Raw genomic sequence first — 22,928 nt, 5'->3', positions numbered from 1 at the left:
AAGAAAAAAACAAAAACAAAAACATTCTTTCATCTCAAGTTACAGAACGTTTTGAACATTCAGCTACATGCAATAAACAATTGCTGGTATGTAAAAGGAGAGTTTTGGAGCTATTTGACAGTTACAGATGTTTTATCAATCTGAAATACATGCACAGATTTTTTTACGTATTCATTCAGTTAAACAAATTTTTAGGTTCAGTTTCACTGCCTGACCTGGGCCTATGGAAGTCAGTGGCAGAATTTCACTGACGGAAGAGAAAGCAGGATCAAAGTTTGAAGATGAGGGTGAAATCTTGATTCCACTGAATTAATAGAAACAATCTCCTAGAACATGGAAGAGCCAGGATTTGTTCCTAGGCCTGAAACCCGGGTTTGGAACAGATTGCTTCATGATAGGGCTTAGTTTTATGACAACATGTTAATCTGTAACTGAGAGTAACGTGTTTTACTGGTAAATCTCGGCAGGGCACTTACAAGGTCTCCTCCAACATCTAGTGTACACTCTTTGAAATAATTACCATTTTGCCTTGGTGATTCATTTTGGAACCTGTTTTTTCCCCTATATACTCTCATATACACTCATATGTGATAGTACCAAACTCAGTTCTGCTTCCTCCGTGCACTATACACAATTTCTAATATTTAGAAAGATTTTTAATTGTTATTTGGAGTTTAAAATGTAAATAGAGGGGAAAAGGTGAGGTCAGGAGAGGTGACTAAATATTTACATTGTCTCAGAGACAGGAACAAATCAATGGGAAAGCTGCAATCTAGAAAATAACCAAACCAGGTCCTTAAATTTCTAGCTTGCATGTAATTGTGCAGTGGGGCTGTTTTCAGCAAGACAGTTAAGTAAGTGCTTAAACTAAAGCTTGGGGTAAGGTCCCAGAAATTTCTGTGAGTTATGCGTCTCCTTAGTCGCATTGCTGGGCTGGAGCTCCAAGCAACCTCAGTGGGGACCATCCTTCAGCCGGGCCTGTAAGAGAAGTGCAGACATGCTGAATGGAGGATTTGTTTAAGCAAGACGGTCGTATGTGTATAAGCCCTAATGCAGTGGCAATTATCCTGCTATGAACTAAAGCCATGTCGAGCTTTACAGGCTGGCATGAGGTTGCTCTGATGCCGGGGTTTCGGCATCAGGTGAGGGAAGAGGTAGCTGTGCTGGCCGCGAGCCAAGGCAAAAGGCAAAATTGCTCTTTTAGTAGGAGAACGTGATTCCTTTTGTTTTGTTTGGCTCTTCTCTATCAGCACAAAGCGCGACTTTATTGGGATAGCTGTGTCCAGGAGACATACCAATATTGCCAAGTGGTGAAGTGCTTCTGAACAGATATGCAAAGCAGCGCGCGTATAACCGCGTTTATGCAGGCGTGCGTTTGGCTGCTCTGATCCCAGCAACGTAGCGATGGTGGCCAGGCTGTATATAAGGGCAAATCCTTGGTGTCTGCAGGATTGCACCTAAGAATCAAGCTAAAAAAAATCAGATCTCTTAAAAAGAGAAGTTATTCCTTGAGAACCACATTTTATTTGTCATTTCCCTGGCCCTGTTGGAGCCATCTCTCAATAGCAGGCACATATTGCTTAAACGCAGGAGACTTCAAAAGGCTTAGTTGCAGACTGACTGAGCTAAGGTGAAGGTGCAGTTAATAAAACAAAAAAACCCCCAAAACCCGAATTAAAGGACCAGGTATATCTATTTGAGATTCAGGAGTTTTTGAATGATCAGCCATTCATTCCCAACCACAAAGTCCCTTTAAAACAATGAATGAATTCAGTGAGCTCAGGCAACTCAGGGCTGTACATCTGACGGAGTAAGTCTCGTTTTGTAGGTTTAATCAAGGTCACAGGCAGTGTTAGAAATCTGTCCCAGCGGCATGGGATAGGATGGGATATGAAGTGAGCGATGTGAATATATCATTTGTATGCGCATACTACAAAAGATCAAACGGTGTGTGCGGTTAGCGGTGCCGGCCTAAGAGGCTTAGCCAGGAGCACATTAACATTCCCGGCCAGTTAGAAATTCCTCACATTTTTGTTGATCCTCAGCAGCATTCGGAGATCACTCAGGAAATTGCAAGTGACTTGAGAAGTGAAGGGACAGATTCGTTTTCCATGTCACCTGCTTTCTCCTCATTCTGCCAAAGTCCTTATCTGGTAGCGATGCTGAAATCCGGCAACGTCGGGACTTTCTTTCGGTAATCAGAGTCCACGCTGAAGGAAACTGCTCAGCATATAAATGAGGGGAAACTTCCTTCCCTCTGTGGGAGAGGATGGGTCTCCTTTGCATGAATGCAGGGAGAAAGGCATAAAATAAGGCCTTCCTGCCTTTACCTGCACCAGAGTCTCACCATCAGTCCTGCTATACCCTCAGGAAGTCAGTGCGCATAAGGTGCTCTGGCTTGCTGCATTTTTATCACTGCGTCTCAATCCGGGGTTGTCTGCTCTGCTCCCTACAGATCTGCACCGCTGGGCATACTGAGATTTGCACATCTACTGTCTGGGCAGGATTCAGCCCCAGGCTTTGTAGGCAGCACCAGGGCTTTTCCTCTGGTGTTCAGAGTCGCACTCCTGCCACGTGTCAGAAAACTTGCCCTCAAAATGCAAGCCCCGCTCGCTGTCGATGGCGTCGGGGCAGCGAGGTGCCTGCAGCTGCCTTTCTGTGCAAGTGGACGTGCCCATGGGTTTCACAAGCACCTCTGAGTCTTGGCATGAGGGGAAGAAAAAGTCTACCCTCAACTGCGTGCTGTTAGACGTAGGGCTAGGCTTTGCGAGGTTGTTCCCGCTCTCCATGGTGGAAGATAATACAAACCGCCACAAGAGACATGCCGTCAGGCTCAGAGACTTCCTCTGGGAGAAACTTTCCCTCTCTGAAGCTTCCAGAGCAGGCACCGAACGCGGCATTTGCTCTCAGGTGACTTATGCTAGAGATGTGTAAAAATGTAACTGTGTTTATTGGCAGGGGCTGGAGAAAGAAAAAGTCCAATATAAGGGCGGATGCAGAAGCCCGAGCCAGAGAAGTGATAAAAGAGGACTACCAGAAATTGGGTCCAACCAAGTGAGTCATGAAGTCGGGACTGAAACGGAACAGAAATTGAGTGGGTTGGAAATGTCCTGTTTGAAGAGTGGTGGACTGAGTGACACTGAATTGTTTTTAGAAAAAAAATGAAATATGCATTTCCACATTCATGACCTGCTGAAGTTTGGTTTTTGCACAATCCAGCCTCTTCATCTTCACTAGCACAAGTAATTGCAAATAGTATATTTATACTCCAATGCTTATCAGGAGCAAAATTCATATTAAATTCATGCTCTGTTGTTTAATAACTGTTTGCAATTTCCAGGAACAAAACAGTACCATGTGCTGTAGGCAACTAACCGATACAGGCTGAATTTTGAAGATTTGGGCATACCTGCTTATAACTGTTCTGCAAAGTAGGAAGTAGTTGCTGAGGAAACTGATGACTCATATAGTAGATGTAAATCCTATGGATTATGGGTATACTTTAATAGATCTTGAAAGCTGCAAAAGAAAGTATATGGAAAGAAGTTAGACCCATTTCATGGAATACTTTTTTTTTTTTTAATTACTCCTTCAGCTTCGTTAGTCAGGTGAAGAAAGAACAAGACACTTGTATTGTAGTTTCTCAAAGGTCTTGTCTTCTGAAAAAAGTGCGGTGCACATTGCAATGATGCAGATCGTATATTGGAGAAAGAAACCTGCAGAAAGAACCCTGAGAGTGTTAAACCTAAGAGAAATGCCAAAAAGGGGGAATCAGGAAAAGCTGAGAAGCTCCAGAAATCAAATCCTAGGTATGTCCAACCAGCCACCGATATTCTGAGCGATCAGTGCTAGTGAAGATTTTTGAAAGTGTAGGCCTTAATCTCAAGAGGTCTGTGTTTCTCCATCTGTAAAATAATATTCTCATACCCACAGAAATGCTGTGAAGATTCAGCGATGGTTGTGTGGCTCTACTGACCCTGTAATTATTGCTGTTGTATGTGAAATGGAGTGTTTCTTCAAAGATGATTGTCTGGGCCTGTGTTGTACATGAAAGAAATTGGTTTATTTGTTCCATTCAGTACATTATCGAGAAGCCTGCAAAATGTCTCTGTAAGAATCAAAGTCTCACTTTGAGGTCTAGGAGCGAGAAAGTCCATTAAGCTTTGCTCTACCAATCTGATTAGCAACGCCCTAACTTAAAATGAATGCAAGTGGCTTCCTCCCGACAGTTTAAATGCCCTTCCTTGTGCTTCTGAGAGATTTTAAACAGTGTTTTAAGGCATCATCTTGGTTAGATCCTGACTCCAGGAGTCATCAGTGGAGTTGGTCCTAATATTTAGCGTAACATATTGCCATTCACAGGCCCCCCTGTTATTTGTCATGTGTCTGAGGGATACTGTTTAGGTTTTGATCTTGGAGGAGGTTGTTCCTGGTGTGTCATATATGATTTGAATCTCATCTGTCCTTTTATGCTGGCTTGAAGTGAAGTGCAGTCATGCCTAGCTGGTCCATATCAGCCCAAAATGTGCCTTAGAAACACCCCAGAGGACAGCGATAACAGGAATGACCGTGAGAAGCTGCTCGGCCCTTCCCCTCTACCACATCCAGAGGGTCGGCTTTGCACGTGCGAGTGGTGACATCTGATCTGAGCATGCCGGATGCCCATCTTACCTGTCCTTAGTGTCTTCCAATAAGAGAGATTTGCTGGCAAATACCAATATTTGCAAATAGATTTACAATCTATTCCAGTGTTTCACTGTCATTGCTGTTAGAAAAGCTGCCTGTCTTCTCACCCAAGCTGCTTCAGTTTAAGCTCATTACTTGTCCTATTTTCAGTCTGCCCCCTTAGCACAACTGTGGCTTAACGACATTTCTTTTAATTTTAGGTTTGCAGAACAGGCAATTTTCTTCTTATTTTGCATGTTTGCAATCATGCTTTTCTCCAGGGACCCAAAATTCATTCCAGGTTGGGCAAGTTTTTTTGCACCAGGGTAAGATTTTATTTTCATTCCGCTGTCACATTTTTCAATGGCATTTCCAAGTCTTTGAGATTCCTGGGTTTCTGATTGTGCTGCTTAACACTATTACTCAGGTTTCATGGAATAAATTAAAGTGAGCCTCAAGTGCTGGGGGGGGGCTTTATTGTTTGTATCTCCTGGAGGAGGTACATGAAGCCCAGCTAGAAGGTGGCATTGCAGATGCTTCCGTATGTCTTTTTGAGGCCATCCTCAGAGTTTGAGCGTTAGCAACACCACTTAAAAATGTAGTTACAACGAAATCCTGAACTCTTTGTGCAATGTACTGATATCACTGGAGATCTGGACTGAAGAGAGACTGCCGGAGCTGACCCTTAGTGCCATCCCCATCTGTTTTGCAAGTTTATTTCCGCTGTGACTTCCATACCTTGGGAAGACAAAAGGATACAACAGTTGGGGAAGGCTAAAGCTCAGAGAGGGTGCTGTTATTTCTAAACAGAAAAGACTTTCATAGTTTCTTTTTATAAAGCCCTAGGTTGATATATGATTCCTTAATAGAATGAAATAGTTACAAATTTTTGCTTCATCAGTTAGTAGTTCCATAAAATCAAACGCATGCTTAAGCTCTTTACTGGATGGGGCCTAGCTTTCACCTTAGAAGCTGAGCACTTTACAAAGCGCTCATGACTAAGACAGCCTGGGCTCCTGCCCAGGTCTCCCGCTGCCCTGTGGGGAGTTGAGGAAACCTTTCCAGCCCTCATTACAGGCGTTCTCCTTGCAAAGCCTCATGCACTGAGCATGGCCAGTGATCCGAACAGCCAGAGCCTCAGCGTGCCGGGGATTAGATCTTGTTTTTTGCATTCGTGGGGCTTTTGGGCAGTTTTTGCAAGGGTTTCACAGACCATCTTAGAAGTGTAGCTCAACAGGGAAATAAGAAGAAAACAGTTGTGAACAACTAATGTTGTTCTAACCTGATGGAAACTCATAATCTTCTTTAGTAAATCCCCATTCTCACAAACTTTGTAATTTTACAGGCTTGTGCTTCTTACAAGTCTTTTTGCTGCTTTTGAACAGGTTCATCTCAGATGCCGTTACTGGAATCACCATAGTGATTATTCTGTTCTTCTTCCCTTCACAAAAACCTTCCTTCAGGTGGTGGTTTGACTTAAAAGGTGAGCAGGTGGTTTCGCTTAAAAGGTGAGCAGGAGGTGCATCTGGGCAGGGACCCTGGCCATGTCTGTGCTCCCACAGCCCAAACACAGAGCAAAACCCAAGAACTGCAGCCTTGGTCCTGCCCCAGCACGCAGCAGCCGCAGGGCCAGGCCGTAGCGCATGGCTTGCGGGGTGGCCTGTGCAATCCAGCATACCGAGTCATTTTTTCTGAAGTGCCAAAAGAGGTTTAAGAGTCACTGCCCTGCTGCCTGTTGCAGGAATGACTCAGTTACTCGTGTAGCTGTCAGAGATGATGCTGTGGGATGTTAAAGAAAACTGAAATCAATGTTGACTTTAACTCCTAAAGCCCAGGCTCTCCAGCAGGCTTCTGGCATGAGGAAGCTTTTGAGATCTTGGGCCTGTCCTCTTGAGTAGCAATGACATATGGAAATTTTAATTTGTGAGCCACTTGTCGTAATTTTATCTGGATACTTTTGTCTCTGACATTCTTAATGTGGAAATGCTGCTGCTGGAGGTGCTGTGGGCTGGCTTGCCCCAGCCCTTTGTGGATGGTGCAGCTCCTTCTGGGGGCTATGGGAAGAAAATAAGGGCCGCTGCTGCTGCTCTGAGTTATGCACGTTTGCTGGGTTGTCCATACTCCAGGAAGATGTCTGGTCAGGCCTTTGGATAAAATATGGGTGCCCTTGTCTCTTTAATGCATCCTTCCATATGACAGAGCTCACTTCGGCATGTGTTGAGAAATGGCCTGAAGGGGAATGTGAGTTCTTTGCTACAAAGCTCCGGGGTTGTTGAATGGCAAGTGGAAAATTAATAATATCTTCATAATTTAAATGGTATAAAATTTCCCCCTCCTACGAACTCCTGTCTGTTGAGGATAATATTTATGTCTTTTATAGAGAAAAATTTAAGCTGATGTTAAATGTTTCCCTAAGAAATCCTGAAAGAAAACCTAAACTGCTAGAATTTCTTTGCTTTTCAGATTTTTTTCTAAGTAATTTTTTTTCCTGATCTTAAGTTAAACAATCTTTTAATCATCTCACTTGAGAGAATCCATATGCATATTTTAATCATCAGCAACTCATGGTTAGTGAGCGTCAGCACTGATGTCAGGCTAATGATGTCATTCTATCAGATGATGACTTATGCACTCATCTTTGTGTGTGTGTGTGTGTGATGCGGGGGTTTTCCTCTTGGTCTAGCACCGAACACTGAGATACAGCCCTTGCTGACTTGGAAGAAGGCCCAAGAGACTGTTCCCTGGAACATCATCTTGCTGCTTGGAGGAGGATTTGCAATGGCAAAAGGCTGTGAGGTGAGGCCTGCCACAGATGTCCCATGACGGCGGTTCTGCCCAACCACTCTTGATTTTAACAGGGTGTCATTTGGGGTTTTCATCTGACTCTGGGAAATTTGCATCTACAGATCGATACACTTGAAAGACCTGCTTTTTAACTCCCACTGATGACAGCGAGTGGTATTTAACTAAGGAGGCTAGTAAATCTTGCAACACCTTCCAAACTACTTACTGTTAAATACTCACACCCTGCATATAGGTGGTTGCATTGCAGTGGTGGGTAAGCAAAGTTATCTCTGGTTGTACGTGGTTTGCAATTCTACGAAAGGATCAGCTCGTGCGCAGAGACGAGTCTGGCTTGTTTTCTCTCCCCATCTGCAGGAATCGGGTTTGTCTGTGTGGATAGGAGGCCGCCTGCACCCTTTGGAGGGCGTACCTCCGCCGGTGGCTGTCATCCTCATCACTATTGTCATCGCCTTGTTCACAGAGTTTGCCAGCAATACGGCCACTATTATAATCTTTCTGCCTGTCTTGGCAGAACTGGTAAGACTAAAACGATGAGACCCGCCACTTCTCTGCTCCCTTCCTCGCTGTGCCCTGTGGATGGGTGGGTTTGTGTCACGTCTTGTGCTGGGAGAGGCACCCTGTGGGTCTCCTGCCCTTAGAGCAGGAAAGAAGCAAAGCAAGTGCCTGTAGCATAATATAGAAATGGCCAGATAATGGTCTTTCAAACATTATTGGTGAGATATACGATTATTTATCACAGAAAGTGGGATATGGCTCTGCACAATGCAGTAACTATTGGCATTCTTTGATATCTCTGCTTTTGACTCCTAATCTCCGATGTACGATTTCTGTTCCATTCTGTTTTTCAAGGCCATTCGTCTGAAAGTAAATCCCCTCTATTTAATGATACCAGGAACTGTAGGCTGCTCCTATGCATTCATGCTGCCAGTTTCAACACCTCCTAACTCAATTGCGTTTTCTTCTGGACACTTGATGGTCAAGGATATGGTAAGTTGTTTTAGATTCAGAAAATGCTGAAGATAATCAATTTGAGTGGAGTCTTTAAGAAAGTAATTTTCGGACGTGTTACCGGTTCAACATCTAGTAAAGTAAAAAGGCAACTCTCATGCTGTTTTAAGCAGCGGTTAAAGGAGTAGGGATATGAAAAGAGCCTTTTTATTCTGGCCCTGTGAAATTTAGAGCTGCTGTGGTTCCAAGTGATGACAAGACTGATCATGACTGTGCTCAGCATTTCTCAGACCCTGTTCCTGGTCTCCTAATATCAGTAGCTCAACTTTTGTAGTTTTTCTGGTGCAGGAAAAGCTTATGAGTAAATTTAGGCTCGCTTCCAGTGCCTGATCACATTCCTGAGGCTAAATAGATGGTAACATGTTTGATGGATCAAAGCTGGGTAAAAGTCTGGAGAACAGCCTTTGTGGTGTAAGAAAGCACACTTAAAATGTTGCTAATATGAATGACAAAGCTCCATTTTTATAACACTTATTTTCAAATAGGCGTCATGCTTCACATACTGAGGGTGTCCAGTCTAAACTCAAGCGTAGTCTTTGTGTTTCTCTTGTAGGCAAGAACTGGCTTGCTCATGAATCTTATGGGAGTTCTGCTTCTTAGCTTGGCTATGAATACATGGGCCAAAAGCATCTTCCAGTTGGGGACCTTCCCTGCATGGGCCAACATCCATGCAGAAAATGCCACATCGCTTATGACAGCTGTAGAAAATGTCACTTTAAGTGCTCTAAATAAAATATGAACAAAGCCACCCCGGGGAGGACTCACTCACTTAGGACTTGGGCACTGGAATCATCAGAGTATGCAGAGGAGGAAGGCCACATGGCTGCTCACACCTACTGGACCTTCTGGTTTAATTTTATTTTTATAAATATTGGTGTATGTCACGATATCAATTTGTTATTTTCTCTGAAGATGTTTCTCCTCTCTCTGACAGGGAGAGGACAGATATTCCCAGAGAACTTTATCCATCCTTGATAGGTAGTTGTTTACTGGACAACCCTGCAAGTATATGGCATCTCCGGGGAGATGCCTCTCCCCTGAAAGCGAGGGAGTTTTGCTGTTCTAGCTCCTGATACCGTATTGCATTTTGGAGAGTAACCCTGTCACCAGGGTGGAGGCAACAGGATTATTTATGTGCTGCCCAATGTGAGCGTGTCAGAACCTGGCCTTGGCCGTATGGCTGTTGCAGGACTGGAGAATGGGGTTTCATTACGGTCTCGTGAGTAATTCTGTCATGTAGGATGCAGACTATTTCTTCAGGTTTGCACGTGAAAGGATGATTCAGGAGATGTGTAGGCAGGACTTGGCATATTACTCCATGCTTTGGAAATGGGGAGGCAGCAGTTTGTTTCCAAACGCATTCAATGGTTTGAAAACCTAGGACAGTAATTTCTGCCTGGTTCTTTGCACTGAATACACAGATGGAGATTGGGAGCCAAATTCATTTCTGAGTCTGAGGACATCGGGTGGTATCTCACCGTTGGTAAATGTAGCCAATCTTAGGTTTGTGAGATTGACTCACTCGTGAGCGAGCTGCTACGTTACAGGTCAGTGGACAATTTGCATCAGAATATTATTGACATTTTTGAAGAGTAGACTTTGATTCTTAACATCTAAAAAAAATCTGATTACTTGGGTACTTTCAATGAAAGGATTGCAAATTGACTGTGATTTAATCACTTAACATTTTATCCAACTTTTTTTAAATTTTTCTCTAAGAATCTAAAATATTTAATTTAAAAGGTCAATCACTGAAATAGATGGACTGTGGGACAAAGGATCTAACTTCTTGGTTTAGGAAGGTTAGTGACTGAGTCCCTATGCTAGGTATTGGACTCCACTGGGTCCCTTTCTCTGATGGGGTAAACTGGTGGAGCTCCAGTCCAGGCTGGCCAGCAAGGCTGATTAGCAGGAGCCGGGGGATCTGACTCCGTTTTTTTGGTACTACGCCTGTGTTGCTGACAGTGCCCAGCGTCAGCTCTGAGAGCACACAGGGTAATTCATCCCTCAGACCCAATGCTCTTTTCAATCACAGTTACTGCTGCTATGGAATTGCATCGGGGCTGCATTGTAGGTAGGAACCTTTGGAGGTTGAACCAAAACCACCAGAAGAGACTGACTGAATGTGGAACTTGATCAATCCAGAGACAAAATCCTTAATGATTCTGGAAAATGTACAATAAAGCACATTTATTAGCATGTTACATTGTCCTGTTTGCTCTGTAGATTGAGGGGAGAAAAGGAAGGGCCAAGGCTCCCTTTCTACCAGCTTCACTCCCCTGATGTTGGCTGCTGTTCCCCAAAAGTGCGAGGGAGAGCAAGGCACGGCCCCAGGCTGAGCCAAAACAGAGCCCTGCTAAACAGGTGGGGCAATAAGCCTGGGAAACATCCTAGACCAGGATCTCAAGGCTACCTCTGCCGCCTTGCCAGCCAGGAGCGACGGGGACCCCTTCTCGCCTGACCAGCCTCCTGGAGGCAGCTCAGTGTCAGCTCTGGCTCTGGAGGCTTTTTTCTGTACAGACAGTCATCGTCGTGCCCTAGCACGCAGGGGCTGACCGGCGAAGGGACATGGACTCCGTGCAGGTCGCTGCGCAGCCAGCTCGCCTGTGAACTGTGTCAGGTCTCTGTCCCCAGCCAGGGAACTGGCTGTACTCGGCGCAGCTCGGAGCCGCCGGAAGAGCCCCTGCTGTCCCTGCTCTGCGCCTGTGGCTGTCGCTGCCCTTGCGAGAAAGCAGATTCGCTCAGTGGAACGAATCGGGTCTCGTGCTCTCTGTAGCCCACAGCCTGGAGGATCATCAGCAAGACCCTTCTGATGGGTCAGAATGTCTGATTCAGAGGCTTGAATGATAACATCAGGTCCCGCTCCATTACAAATGCATGGGTTACAGATTTACTTATGGGCTCCGATCTGGTTAGGTGCATCCTGGTGGTACCTAGGGACAAGGTTTCATTTGAGCATGAAACCAGAACTGACACCACAGAACGTGTAGAAGTGCCCTCAAAAGTTGCTGCCAGAATCCTGGCACTTCTGTAGCACTTTTTGCTCAAAGATCAGAAGATATCTCACAAGCCCCCTCTCTGTAAAGGAAGGCTTATGGTCTCGGTGCCAGATGTGGGAAACTGAGGCATAGAGAGAGTTAGTGACTTTTACCCAAGCTCACATAGGTCAACGGGGCCTTGGCAGACCTGGGAAGGGTGCAAGGATCACCTGGATCCTCAGCCTCTGCCAAAGACCTGGCTTCTGCCAGCTTTACCCACAGCCTCATAATCAAGATGCTTTTTATATTTCCCAGGGACTCCCCAAAGGAGCTGATTAAAGGTGTGTGTATTATAGCATTACCTAATTCTACTTTTTTGTATCCAGGCATCTGTGAGAGCAGGACTATTCTGGCATCCTTAATTTTTTTAAAACAGAAATCTATAAGGTTTAGTACTTCTGGGGCTCAAGAATGAACTGGCGTGCATAAATACAGTCTAACTACATTTGCTGCTGCTAGCACTAACATCACCAAAAGAAGGTTTTTTTAGGGTGAGTTAACCCCCCCATTATTCTTGAAGCTCCTGTGAGGCGACTAGAAATATGAAAATCTGCAGGTAACAGCATTTCGAATGCTGTATTACCCTTCTGTAACTTAGACAACGTTATTTTAAAGGATCTTTGCCTGCCTATGCACTGTTTCTTTAGGAATGTAAAAATCCAACAATAACCACAAAAGCCATTCACATTAGCAGCCTGCTTTGAATTTTAATTAACAGGAAATGCCACTGGCACATTAAAATTCAACTTCCAGAAGAACTCTGCTTTATTCCTTTGAAGTTTCCCATCCAATCTGGAAAGAAAAATCCGTATGTTCTCTTGAGATGCTTAGAGTAATACCATGCTGGTTTTATTTGCAGTAGTAAAGCATTTCATAGTATCTTTTGTCCCTGAAACAAATATTAAAGTTCCTTTACAAGCTGTTCAGAGACCCACTAGAAGCCTTGCTATCTGGATTTTTACAGTGGTGAGTAATTCAGCATGATAACAAATGCCTCCGCCGGAGAGATGCAGCCGCTTCTCGGCTGTGCACAGCCTATTTGCACCCAGCAGCAATACAACAAGTTCAAGAAAGAAAAGAAAAAAATGAAAAAAAATGAACCTGCAGCATAATAGATGAAATTTAGCTATTACAGGCTAAATAGCTCTGAATCCCTTACTACGTTTATTCCCCTGAAGAGTCACAGAATGGTTACTGCCGGGATTTTTCTGTATTTCTACAGTAGAAAACAAAGACGACACAACCTGACCCTGTATCACCATAAATTGTTCATTTGCATGTGATTTCTAACAAACAAACCACCACCGCTAGCAGGCTGATCTTTCCCACACCCTCTAATTTCTTGGCTGAATAACATGTTCAGCAGGTGCTGATGATAGTGCCATGGGGAAATTTCTTCAGCCTTAAGCCATAATATTTTATACCTGCATTCATCTAATTTACCCAGTCCTTTTCTGATGCTGTATAGTTCACGTACCCCACGCTGCCTGCGAGGCAGCTTCTCCCTTACATTGCATCCCCTTGCACCCTCCTCACCACCCCCACCATGCCCGTGCTGTTACTGCAGGTTGAACCTGCAGGTGTTTTGGCACGATGCTCCGTTGGGACTGCCCTGGGACCTGTCCTGTGCAAATTGCAGCCTAAAGAGCAGAAATGCATCGAAAATCTGTGTCCTGGTTGATGTGAGATCAGTCACTATCCCCTGTTCAGTGCGAAGGTCGGCTATGCTTCCTGGCTATTACACTGATTAAACCTTTTATCTTCTTCACACCATTATATCAAGTCGCAGAACTCCCTGTTAGCTAGCTCCCATGCACTTGGGTCTCTTTGTCTGCTACCGTATCGCTGAAAATCTAAATCGGAGATGTTTGAGCAAGATGATTATAGCTTCCCACAGTGGAGCTTGTGGAGAAAGCAAAGCCCATTTCTGTCTCCTGGGAGCTGGCCAGCAGACCTCTGGTGACCCTGAGTGGCAAAGGGCACCCTGGCACATCCCCACGGGGACACGGACCCGTCACTGACTTGCCTGCAGTCCCGTTTCTCCTTCATGTCCTCAATTTTCCTTGAAGGTCTCCTTGCATCCACACACCCGAATAATTTATGAGCTCAGATGAACACAGACCTTGAGGCAGTTTAACAGAGTCTGACCGCAAGATGTCACAGTTGCTTCACATACATATATAATCCTCTGTGTGTGTGTGTGTGTGTGTGTGTGTGTGTGTGTGTATATGTCCCACACCCCAGGCTACATACATACATTTATACACATATAAACTTATTTATACATACATATATATATGCACACATATATATGTATATTTTTTATTTCTGCAAAGCAATCTTCTTCACTGTGTCCTGGGGAAAGTTAGGCATTGATGTCGCCAGCTCATTTGCAGATTATCAGCTGGGGGTATAAAACAGAGGACATTCCAGATTTAACCCCTCCTCATGTCGCCCCTACCGAGAGCAACTTTAAGGTCAAATCAGAAGGAAAATCTAGATTTAACTACACATACGACACTTCTTGTTGCTGCTCAGAGTGAAGAAGAGCTGCCTCACTAGCTTCCTCTCCCCGTTGCCAGAGGATGGCGCAAAGTCGGAAAACACTCATCACAGTGAAGTGGATTTTAGGGATTTTCTGTTCTTCATGGTCTATTGCTAAAATTTTTTTTGCTGCCCCAGAAAGCTGCCCACTTAGCCCAGATGGGGGCCCCAGGGGCTTTGCTGATATGGGTTAGCTCTGAAATCAGCATCTTTCTTCTCCGACAGAAGGTTAATCTCCGAATAGCTGCTCAGGAGAACCCAGCCAGTCTGGCAGGATACGGCTCCGGGCCCTTTGGCGTGGTCCTTCGCAGTCTGCACACTTAGTTCAACAACTAGTGGACGCTCCAGATGAACAACGGTCTCCTACGTGCCCGCCTGGCTGGCGCCCGTTCTCAGCCGGAGCAGTCCGGCGAGCCTCGTTCGGCGTCTGCGCCCCGGCGCCCCGGGAGGAAGCCTCCGGGCAGCAGGATTTCTCTCCCTGAGCAGCAAGGGTCGGCGGAGCAGCGGGGGCCGGAGCCGCCGCGGTCGCTGCCCGCGGGAAGGGGCCGGATCCGCTCCCCACGGCTCGTCTTCCAGCGCCTGCCCTCGGCACGGGCTGCCCGGGGAAGGCGGCCGCCTCGGGAAAGCCGAGCCCCGTTTGCGCCCGGGCCCCCGAGGCCGGGGTCGACCCCGAGCCCTTCGCCCTCTCCCGCGGGGGGAGCCCGCGAGGTCCCCGTCGGGAAGGCTCGGCTCGGCGTGCCGCAGCGCGGGCGGCAGGTGCCCTCTGCAGACGCGCTCGGCGAGGCCTGGCCTGCTCGAGGAGGGAGCTGTAGCGGGCCGTGACGCTTCCCCCGGACGCAGCGGGTTGGGCAGAAAAGCCTCCGGCAAAGCCGCAGGCTTGCTGGACCCCGCAGCGGGCTCCCGTAAACCGCGCAGGCTCGCGGCAAGGTGGGAAAAGCCGGGGGGTTTCGTGGGGTTTTGCCCAACGGTTTCTCTCGTTTGCTAGCTGGAGGAGGGACAATCCTCTCCCCCGAAAACGCTGGCTGAAGGGCAAGCGCCCCGGCCGGCCCCCACCCGTGGGAGCCCCGTGGCCGGCGCTACCCAGGGGATCGGACGAGACGGTCGCGCGGGGCCCCTTCTGGCCTGCAAGCCTGGGTCCTTCTCAGCCGTTTGGGAATCCTGCACTACGGCAGCATTTTCCCTGCAGTGGATTTGCTGGGAATAGGGAATTGGGAAAGGAAGGAGTTGAAGCTCGGTCGCGCACGGCTAGGGCTGCGAGAACCGGCCAGTCTTCTCCCCCGTGCCCAGCGCGGGATCCTGCCCGGTGATGCCTTCACGCCAGGACTGACGTATGAAAGAGTAAAAACTCCCCTTCTCTCTGCAGGCTGCAGAGAGATCCCAACCGCACTGCTTACCGGTGGGCAGTGCAAGGAGGAGTCAGCTGGGATGAGACATCCGATTTCCCAATAAGTGACAATAACACCCCATCTCCCATGTGATGCTTGCTCCACATTAGTCAGTCCATAAGTCATTGACTCACTTTTTTCAGCTGAGTGTTGTGAAAATCAGCCTTCTCTGTAACAACAGTAAGGCACAAAGAGGTGCAAAACCTAACTGCTGTGGTGCCTCCTTGCCCTGTCCTAGCAGTGGGGTTATTTCCTTGGACATGTGCTCAGCTCGTGCTACCTGCTTCTGGAATTGGCAGCTTTTGCTAATCTGAATTGCTTTAAAAAGCCTCCCCCCCCCCCTTTTTTTTTTTTTTTTTTTTTTTTTAAATCTTGGCCGTAGTGTTAACTGTCTCTATATTTTCTCCCAGGTGTCACAGCAGCTGTATCCAAGATCCTCTCTGAGTGCAATAAGGCAAGGTGCTTCCCTGGAGCATGGAGAGGTTACGAGCAAGACTGGGGCACCTTTCTGCAGCTTGGTATGTAGTATCTACTTTAACCTTTACCCCCTCCTCTGCCTTGATAGCTGTTGAGATGTTTTTTTCCACTGGAAAAAAAAAAAAAAACTTGCAGTAAATGAATTGGCCAAACTTGCTAGGCAGAATTGTTCCTGATGAAGTAGCTGAGGTTGCTTCTGACTGGGGGAGACAGGGATTGCCTGGCTGGGTTTCACCCCATGCCTTCTCCCTGGCAGTAGTCAGCCCCACAAGACTATGGGAGAGGTTTTTGGGCTATGTAGAGGAGAGAGGGGGAAAAAAAAACCCAAAACAAACAAAAAAAAAAACAAAAACCCCCGCCCAGTGGGAGAATTCATCCCCCCCACCCCAGGTTTTCTGGTCTCTAGAGAGTCCCTTCAGATCCAAGGCCTGAGAAATGATGTTCCTTCCCCAATGTTTGTTTTCATTAGACATTTAAATAGCTCTATGGGACATATCATCCTGTCTGCCCTGGCCAAATCTTATCCTTGGGGATTTTCGCTGGTGCTGGAACATCAGTGTGAAACAGTATCTTCTCTGATCAGTTCTGTACTTGTCACCCTTGAATTCCCTGATTTTAGTTTGGTTTTCTATTAAGAGGCAGGGAGAGCAAAAGCTCCTGCTCTACCTCCTCTCATCCATTGAACACCCTATAATTGTAGAGCTGGAGCTAATGACGGCCACAGCAGCCAGGAGCCACATCCCTGTAGAAGGAGCCTACTGCTCCCTCCTCTCCCCGCAGCTTCCTCTAAATAACCCAGGCCACCACTAAAGATTTCACCCCTCTGAGTGACCTTATTTGGATTTTTATAGAATGATATAATACTGTTCTGTGCTTACATTTGAGGAGGAACTATTGCACTGTAATTGGTATTTAACCTTTCAAGAAATGCTTTGAACTTTTCTGTCCTGCATCATTCTGGGGAAGATCTTCCTGGTTCTAGCTGCTCAGTTCAGCAGAGAGGCAGAGAAGGGGGAGACCAGGGGTATTTGTATAAGGAAGTCATAAAGACCCATGAGAGGTTGTCTCAAGAAAGCCCCCTAGTGAGTGCATTTCTGTGTTTCCTCTGCTAATACCCAGATATTTCTTCTTTGTACAGGTTGAGAGTCTGTGTCTATTGTGAAGACTTTTTGTTCCCAAAGGTACACAGGACCATGGTAGATCAATGGTCAGTTTACTCCAAGCCTGTTCCAGCAAACGGCAGAGAACTGTGGGCCTTATTTCTACAGTGTTTCTGCATCACAGTGGTGATAGGAGGCCTCTTTTACAACTGGATGTTTGCTTCCCTGGAGTATTCGTGGCATCTCTCTACTGCAATTGCCGTTTCCTTCAGTCTGCTCCTTCTGCTGACCCTTTTTTTGGTGCATCCTGCCCGTTGTGCCTTCAGTATAACGATGCCAACTTTAGGTACAAAACAAGGTCGGAAGCTTCTCTTGTCTACGTGCGTCATGATTGTGGCGGTTAACGTAACACCGAACATTATAAGTAACATTAAAACCATACTGCAGGTTATTGAATGCATCTGCAAGAATTACTCAGAGAGCCTTTTGAACTCAACCACTCTTTTAGGAGAAGCGTCCCAGGAGTTTGGAGGTGTAATCCAAACAATTGTTGATGACAATAATGTTTGGAGGCCTATGAATGGGCATTTTAAATTTGCACTACTTAATAACAGCACCTTGGTTAATCAGCAAATGCATCTTGCTGGTGAGAGAATTAGGAACAACTTTTTGGTGGTTGAAGCACTGGTAAAAGATTCGGTACGAGCAGGCAACAGACTGGTAGCTGGCCTCTCCATGCTCTATCTCTGTTTGGAGTCCGCCTGCTATTTGAAAAATTATCTTACCGACCTCCGCTTTGACAATTTTTACATCACCAAGAAACTGGAGCGTTTATCCATGGACAGAAAAGCGGCTCATCTGCTGACAGGCTCATCCAAACATCTCCTTCGGCGAACAGGTCTGAAGTTGTCCCGGGAGGAACTGATGCTCTGCCTTGTGCAAATGATGTTCCTTACTGTGGTCCTGATGCTGATGCTGGTCATCGTTGCCATGGACCACTTTGCGTTCAGCGTAGCAGACGCTGCAGTGAGAAATGTGGCTCAGTTCTCCGTGGTGCCTGTGACTCTCGGCATCAAATACAGTGTAAGTGCCGGGTTTGCTTGTCCAGCTCATGAAATACAGGTATATCAGTTCTCTGGGCAGCTGATGCAAATCCTTTCTGGAGTGGCTCTTTCACCCAGTGTGCAGAAGGGATGGAGGGAGATTATGACTCACAGCAGGGACTGGTGATGCTCAAAAAGTCTTGTCTTTCAAAAGCTGTGAGGGATGCAACCAGGGAACAGGAGCAGCAGGGCCCCTGGAGGGCCTGGTCTCAGGGAGCAGCTCTGAGTGAGCGGCTCTGCACACGGGGCTGGGGCTGGTGCACACACAGATGGGACCCGGCTTCCCCTCGGAGAGGTGCCCAGCTGAGCTGCCCCACATCACTTGTCTGTGGGCCTCAGGGGGTGTAGAAAAACACTGAGAACTGTAAAGGGAGGCAGACTAACACACTTCTCATCCATGAGGATGTCTTCTCATTTTATTGCATTGGCTGTTCCTTGAAAAGAAAGCTCTGCTCATTGGCTTCCTGTTATCACCCTGTTCAATCCTATTTTGCAAGCCTCTCTAGGTTCAATCTATTTTAATATCCTTTATCTGGACTAATTGTGTGTGTGTGTGTGGGGGGGGGTTATGTGTTTCGGTGGTGAGGGGTTTTTTTCTCCCCTCCCCCCCCCGTTCTCTCAGAGAAGAGAAACTGAGAGGCGATCTCATCAATGTCTACAAGTATCTGAAGGGGGGGTGTCGAGAGGGTGGGGCCAGACTCTTCTCCGTGGTGCCCGGTGACAGGACAAGAGGCAACGGGCACAAACTGAACCACAGGCAGTTCCCTCTGAACATGAGGAAAAGCTCCTTTACTGGGAGGGTGACTGAGCACTGGAACGGGTTGCCCGGAGAGGCAGTGGAGTCTCCTTCATTGGAGATATTCAAAGCCCGTCTGGATGTGACCCTGGGAAATATGCTCTAGAGGACTCCGCTTGAGATGATCTCCAGAGGTCCCTTCCAACCTCAGCCATTCTGTGATTCTACCATGCAGCCTTTCCCCTCCTCAGCTCTGAGGCTTCTTAGCTCAAACACCTGCTTCTCATGAATTTATAGCTTTAAAAAAAAAAAATAAGGGAGGGAGGAGGCTTAGAAACAAACTTCAAATCTGAAAAGTGTAGCTACTAATGCTAACCTTTGAATTATGTACTTCATTGTAAATCTCGCCCTGTGAATACCTTTTACAGTCACTGTAATAGCAAATGAAGATCACAGATAGGACTAGGTCTTCCCATACCAAGTATTCAGTGCTTACACAGCGTGCTGTTACGCTCGGGCAGCCTGAAGCATATATACACTTCAACGTCCTGGTCTTACTGCACCCGAACAAGCTGTAACATTGATTACACACCTCTAGGCTGACGCTTTTGTAGTAACCTGTTTATTTTGTTTATATCCCATCTAACCTTTTACTTTGTTCATTTCAGGCAAAAATAAGGACCTTACCCTTCCTCTGGAAACTTTTCCAGATTCCTTACGGAGGGCTACTAATTCAGGACTTTGAAAAAAGTTACCGTCATTATCTGAGCTTCAGCTCTGCTCATTGCAGGATCAGCCCACCAAGACCTCCCAATAACTCGGTGGTGCTTGTTGTCGGGCTGCTCTACTGCATCATCTACGCCACGGTATTTCTGGAAACCTATGCCCACCGCTCATGCAGAAAAATTGCAGCCTCCTTCTTTGAGAGCCAAGAGGAGAAGCGAGCCCTTTACCTCTACAACAAGCTGTCCAGGAAGTTTGAGGAGGAGAAAAACTCTGTAAGAAACTAAGAACAGTTTTAGGAATTCAAGGATTGCCTGAGGCCTCTGGGCAGTAGCTGGGCTCAGGTTTCTGGAGTGGGATCACATAGCTGCCTTCTCTTGGATAATTTGTTTTCCAGAGTCAGAGAAATGTTTGGAATCTGCCAAAAAAAGGAGGAAAAAAAAAAAAAGAATTATTACATTTTATATTTAGCCCATTTTAAATCAAATTAATGTACTTTTTTTTTTTTTTTTTAAATCTTCAGGGTTAGGAGTTAGCTTTGCCAGGAATGGAGGGGAAGGGAGTAGAGATAATTCATATGATTTGGAGGATAACCGCAGCATTAGGCAATGCTACATGGGAAATACATGGGAGTTGGTTCATTTACCTTCCCTGTCACATCCACACCTGAGGAAGTACATGCTTCCCTTTCTCTCTCCGGTTATCCTTTTGGACAGCAGGAGAGGAAACATACTTGAGTGAATTTAATTTTCAGGGAGTTTTCCTTTCAGGTTTCACGCACAGAAATTTGAATAGATTAGATGATGATTAGTCCTTAGTAGATAGTTCATCCACTAAAGTGCAGTTTCAGCCCACTGAAACAAATGAGCATTAATCAATATGAGCATTAGATGCAGATCCTGGGCATGGCTTTCCTGGTGGTGGAGGTCAGTATGGAAGGGCTTTCTGAAATGACTGCACAGGGGCTCTCCAAAAAGAAACATCAATAAAATTGTTGAAGGACGTGAGCAGAAGATAAGAGCAGCCAACAAAGGTTAACTTAGGCCAAAATCCTGGAGGACCTTAAAAGTGGCAGACTGAAACCTGGCATTTGAGTCAGTGCACCGCAGGGAGCAGAGAAGTAGCAGGACTTGGACGCCTGGATTCTTCCGAACAAATAGCTGTTTTAACATGTTGCGCTGGCATAAACCATGGCAATGTACCTAAAATGTGAAAAATTATCACTGGAGCTACATTGGAAACCTGATACTTTTGAAAAAGGGGCAGATCAGGCCCCTTCCAGGCAAGAGCCAGGAAGAAAGGGAGGTAAATCTGCCGGGTTAAAAACAAAGCATTTTCACAGCTTCCTTTTTTCCAAGTGTGTCTATTCTTTTTCTCTCTTCTCCCATTAGTCTTCATTAAGGTAATTATTTGACATAATGCACGTCAATGAAATTAAATTGCAAAAGTGAAGTGGCAGCTGCAGCCAGATGCATCATATTCTCTCAGGTTTGGAGATGCTTGAAAAAAGTCAGTCTGGATTTTATTTTTTTTAATTTCTTTCTTTTTTTTTTATTTAGCGTCTAACAAAACCCTGGTATATTCTTCTCCCCAGGTTTCCTAATTCCCTGCTGTTATGGTGGTTAATCTAAGCACCTTTCTGCTTCTGCAGCAACTAGGGGCTTTTTGTCTTGAGGTTTCTCTAGAAAATGCTCTATGTTCTTCTGTTTTGGGAAAGCAAAAAGATTTCCATATGTCTTTTGAATAGCTAAAATTATCTGGAGCCAGGGACTGAAACAGCAGCTTCCAATTCTTCACCCTACCTACCAGCTCATGGAAAAGAAAATTCAGAAGAGGTTGGAGATTGGAGTGGGAATATTTAGGAAGGCTGTTCAGAAAGAGGGAGCAGGGCATCCGGCAGAGCAAAGAAAGAGTTTCTCTGTGGAGCTGACTGCAGGTGTTTGCTCTGTGAGAGGCTGGCCCAGGCAATGAGAAGCATCAGAGAAAGCTATCTTGATCAAGGTGCCTTTGCTGAAACTGCACCAAGCTACATCTTCCTGTCAGATGAGAAACCAGAACAATAAATAACAGCCCCTTTTGAAAAGATTCTTCTAAATAGAGCCTAGGCTGAGCATTAATGATCTGGAGGTGGCTTATCTGAGCAAGGGTAGTTACATGCTCAAGTACATCCTGGGTGTTTCACTTGATTGAGATGATAGGACCCAGCCAGAAGAGGGAAGGCACTGAAACATTTGATTTTGGGTTAGCTCCTGCCTCCTTAAACCGTTAGCAAATCCCTTCTCCCTTTCTCTAATTGAAATACTTAGACCCAGTGCAGAGATGGAGAGGACTTAGGTTCACGTGCAGGCTTGGGTGAGGCCAAGGAGAAGAACTAACAGGGCCAAGCACTGCTCCAAGCCTCCCATTGCCTCCTACTGATGGGTGCTGGCCATCTCCCACATGGGACAGCTGTACGGTATGTGAAGCAGCTCCTGAAACGCACGCTTTCAGCCTAATCTCTCTTTTCTAGAGCTTGTCAGCTGCCACTAAATTTTACCCACTAAAGACAAATCCTAAGAACTTTGTACTTCTAGACTGGAAATCTCACTATCAGCTAAGCCTTGATTAGGGTAATTATATCTGCTTGAAAGTATAATAATAATCAGTGTAAGGTACTGCTGCTCTGCCTCTGCCCCCAGTTACAGCCTTCATAAATCCTTCAGGAAGGGGAGACGCACTCATTTCCATTTTACAGGGGAATTTGAGATCCAGAGAGATTAAGAACAAGTTTTTATGAAGTACTGTGGTGCATATCACACGAATTTCAGTGATTTCAGTGGCAGCTAACTGTGTGCAGCAGAGCTCCTTTTGCCTGGCTACATCTATAGGTCAGCTCACCTGCCCCATTTTGGACATCTGCCACAGGGGTGATGAATCGTGCCCTCAGGGAGCAATCCTAGGGCTCTCCTCTGCCTGGTTACCTTCATGCAAAGATTTTAGTTTTAACAGTCATGTAAAAACCAGCAAGGAAAGAATTTGAGTTTAAGAGGCGAAAGCCCAGTGAGCCAGGAGCTTTGGTGAGGAGGTGAGGGTAGGGCGGCAGATGGATGACTGGCTTTTGTCCCAGAGATGTTGGATTTTTTTAATTAGAAAGGGCAGCAAGAAATTTGTGAATTGCTACATGTGGAGCGCTGTGAAGTTTCATGTTGTTAGTGCCAGAAGGGTTTTTTTTTTTATGTAGGAAGGAAAATATCCTTTTGATACTCATCACTGATATTTTGGGGGTGAATTTGTATTGATGTTAAAACACTCAGTATGTGTATATTCAATGGTAAATAAAGATAACATTATACTTGAATAGCACT

General features: G+C 45.9%; 2 protein-coding genes across 6 annotated transcripts in view; both read left to right on the top strand.

The window, feature by feature from the left end:
* Positions 1 to 10,677, top strand: part of SLC13A3 (solute carrier family 13 member 3) — a 37,651-nt gene extending 26,974 nt beyond the window's left edge. For both annotated transcript variants that reach the window (XM_068912171.1, XM_068912170.1), the window contains 7 exons: positions 2,959 to 3,054; positions 4,887 to 4,991; positions 6,051 to 6,148; positions 7,349 to 7,461; positions 7,825 to 7,986; positions 8,320 to 8,457; positions 9,032 to 10,677. In XM_068912171.1, the coding sequence (XP_068768272.1) occupies positions 2,959 to 3,054; positions 4,887 to 4,991; positions 6,051 to 6,148; positions 7,349 to 7,461; positions 7,825 to 7,986; positions 8,320 to 8,457; positions 9,032 to 9,217 (898 nt within the window). In that variant the 3' untranslated portion in view covers positions 9,218 to 10,677. The remainder of the gene's footprint in view (positions 1 to 2,958; positions 3,055 to 4,886; positions 4,992 to 6,050; positions 6,149 to 7,348; positions 7,462 to 7,824; positions 7,987 to 8,319; positions 8,458 to 9,031) is intronic.
* Positions 10,678 to 15,369: 4,692 nt separating this feature from the next.
* On the top strand, positions 15,370 to 22,921 carry OCSTAMP (osteoclast stimulatory transmembrane protein). Of its 4 annotated transcripts, none has more exons than XM_068912734.1 (4): positions 15,370 to 15,388; positions 15,856 to 15,963; positions 17,061 to 18,105; positions 19,530 to 22,921. In XM_068912734.1, exons 2-4 carry the CDS (start codon positions 15,920 to 15,922, stop codon positions 19,869 to 19,871), a joined length of 1,431 nt encoding a protein of 476 aa, XP_068768835.1. In that variant the 5' UTR covers positions 15,370 to 15,388; positions 15,856 to 15,919; the 3' UTR covers positions 19,872 to 22,921. The 4 variants fall into 4 exon arrangements, with proteins under 4 accessions (XP_068768835.1, XP_068768836.1, XP_009669390.1 ...); XM_068912735.1 differs by lacking the exon at positions 15,370 to 15,388 and adding an exon at positions 15,468 to 15,554; XM_009671095.2 differs by lacking the exon at positions 15,370 to 15,388 and adding an exon at positions 15,540 to 15,625.
* Positions 22,922 to 22,928: the final 7 nt, after the last annotated feature.

This window comes from Struthio camelus, chromosome 18 (genome assembly GCF_040807025.1).
Source record: "Struthio camelus isolate bStrCam1 chromosome 18, bStrCam1.hap1, whole genome shotgun sequence".
NCBI lineage: Eukaryota > Metazoa > Chordata > Aves > Struthioniformes > Struthionidae > Struthio > Struthio camelus.
This window is presented reverse-complemented; position numbering and strand designations above follow the sequence as displayed.

What these genes read in the sequence shown, in the direction of transcription:
- OCSTAMP (XM_068912734.1), top strand. Translation starts at nt 15,920, where the DNA reads ATGGAGAGGTTACGAGCAAGACTGGGGCACCTTTCTGCAGCTTG. An exon ending in GGGCACCTTTCTGCAGCTTG is followed by an intron (nt 15,964 to 17,060) that starts GTATGTAGTATC and finishes TTCTTTGTACAG; the next exon opens with GTTGAGAGTCTGTGTCTATT. An exon ending in CTCTCGGCATCAAATACAGT is followed by an intron (nt 18,106 to 19,529) that starts GTAAGTGCCGGG and finishes TGTTCATTTCAG; the next exon opens with GCAAAAATAAGGACCTTACC.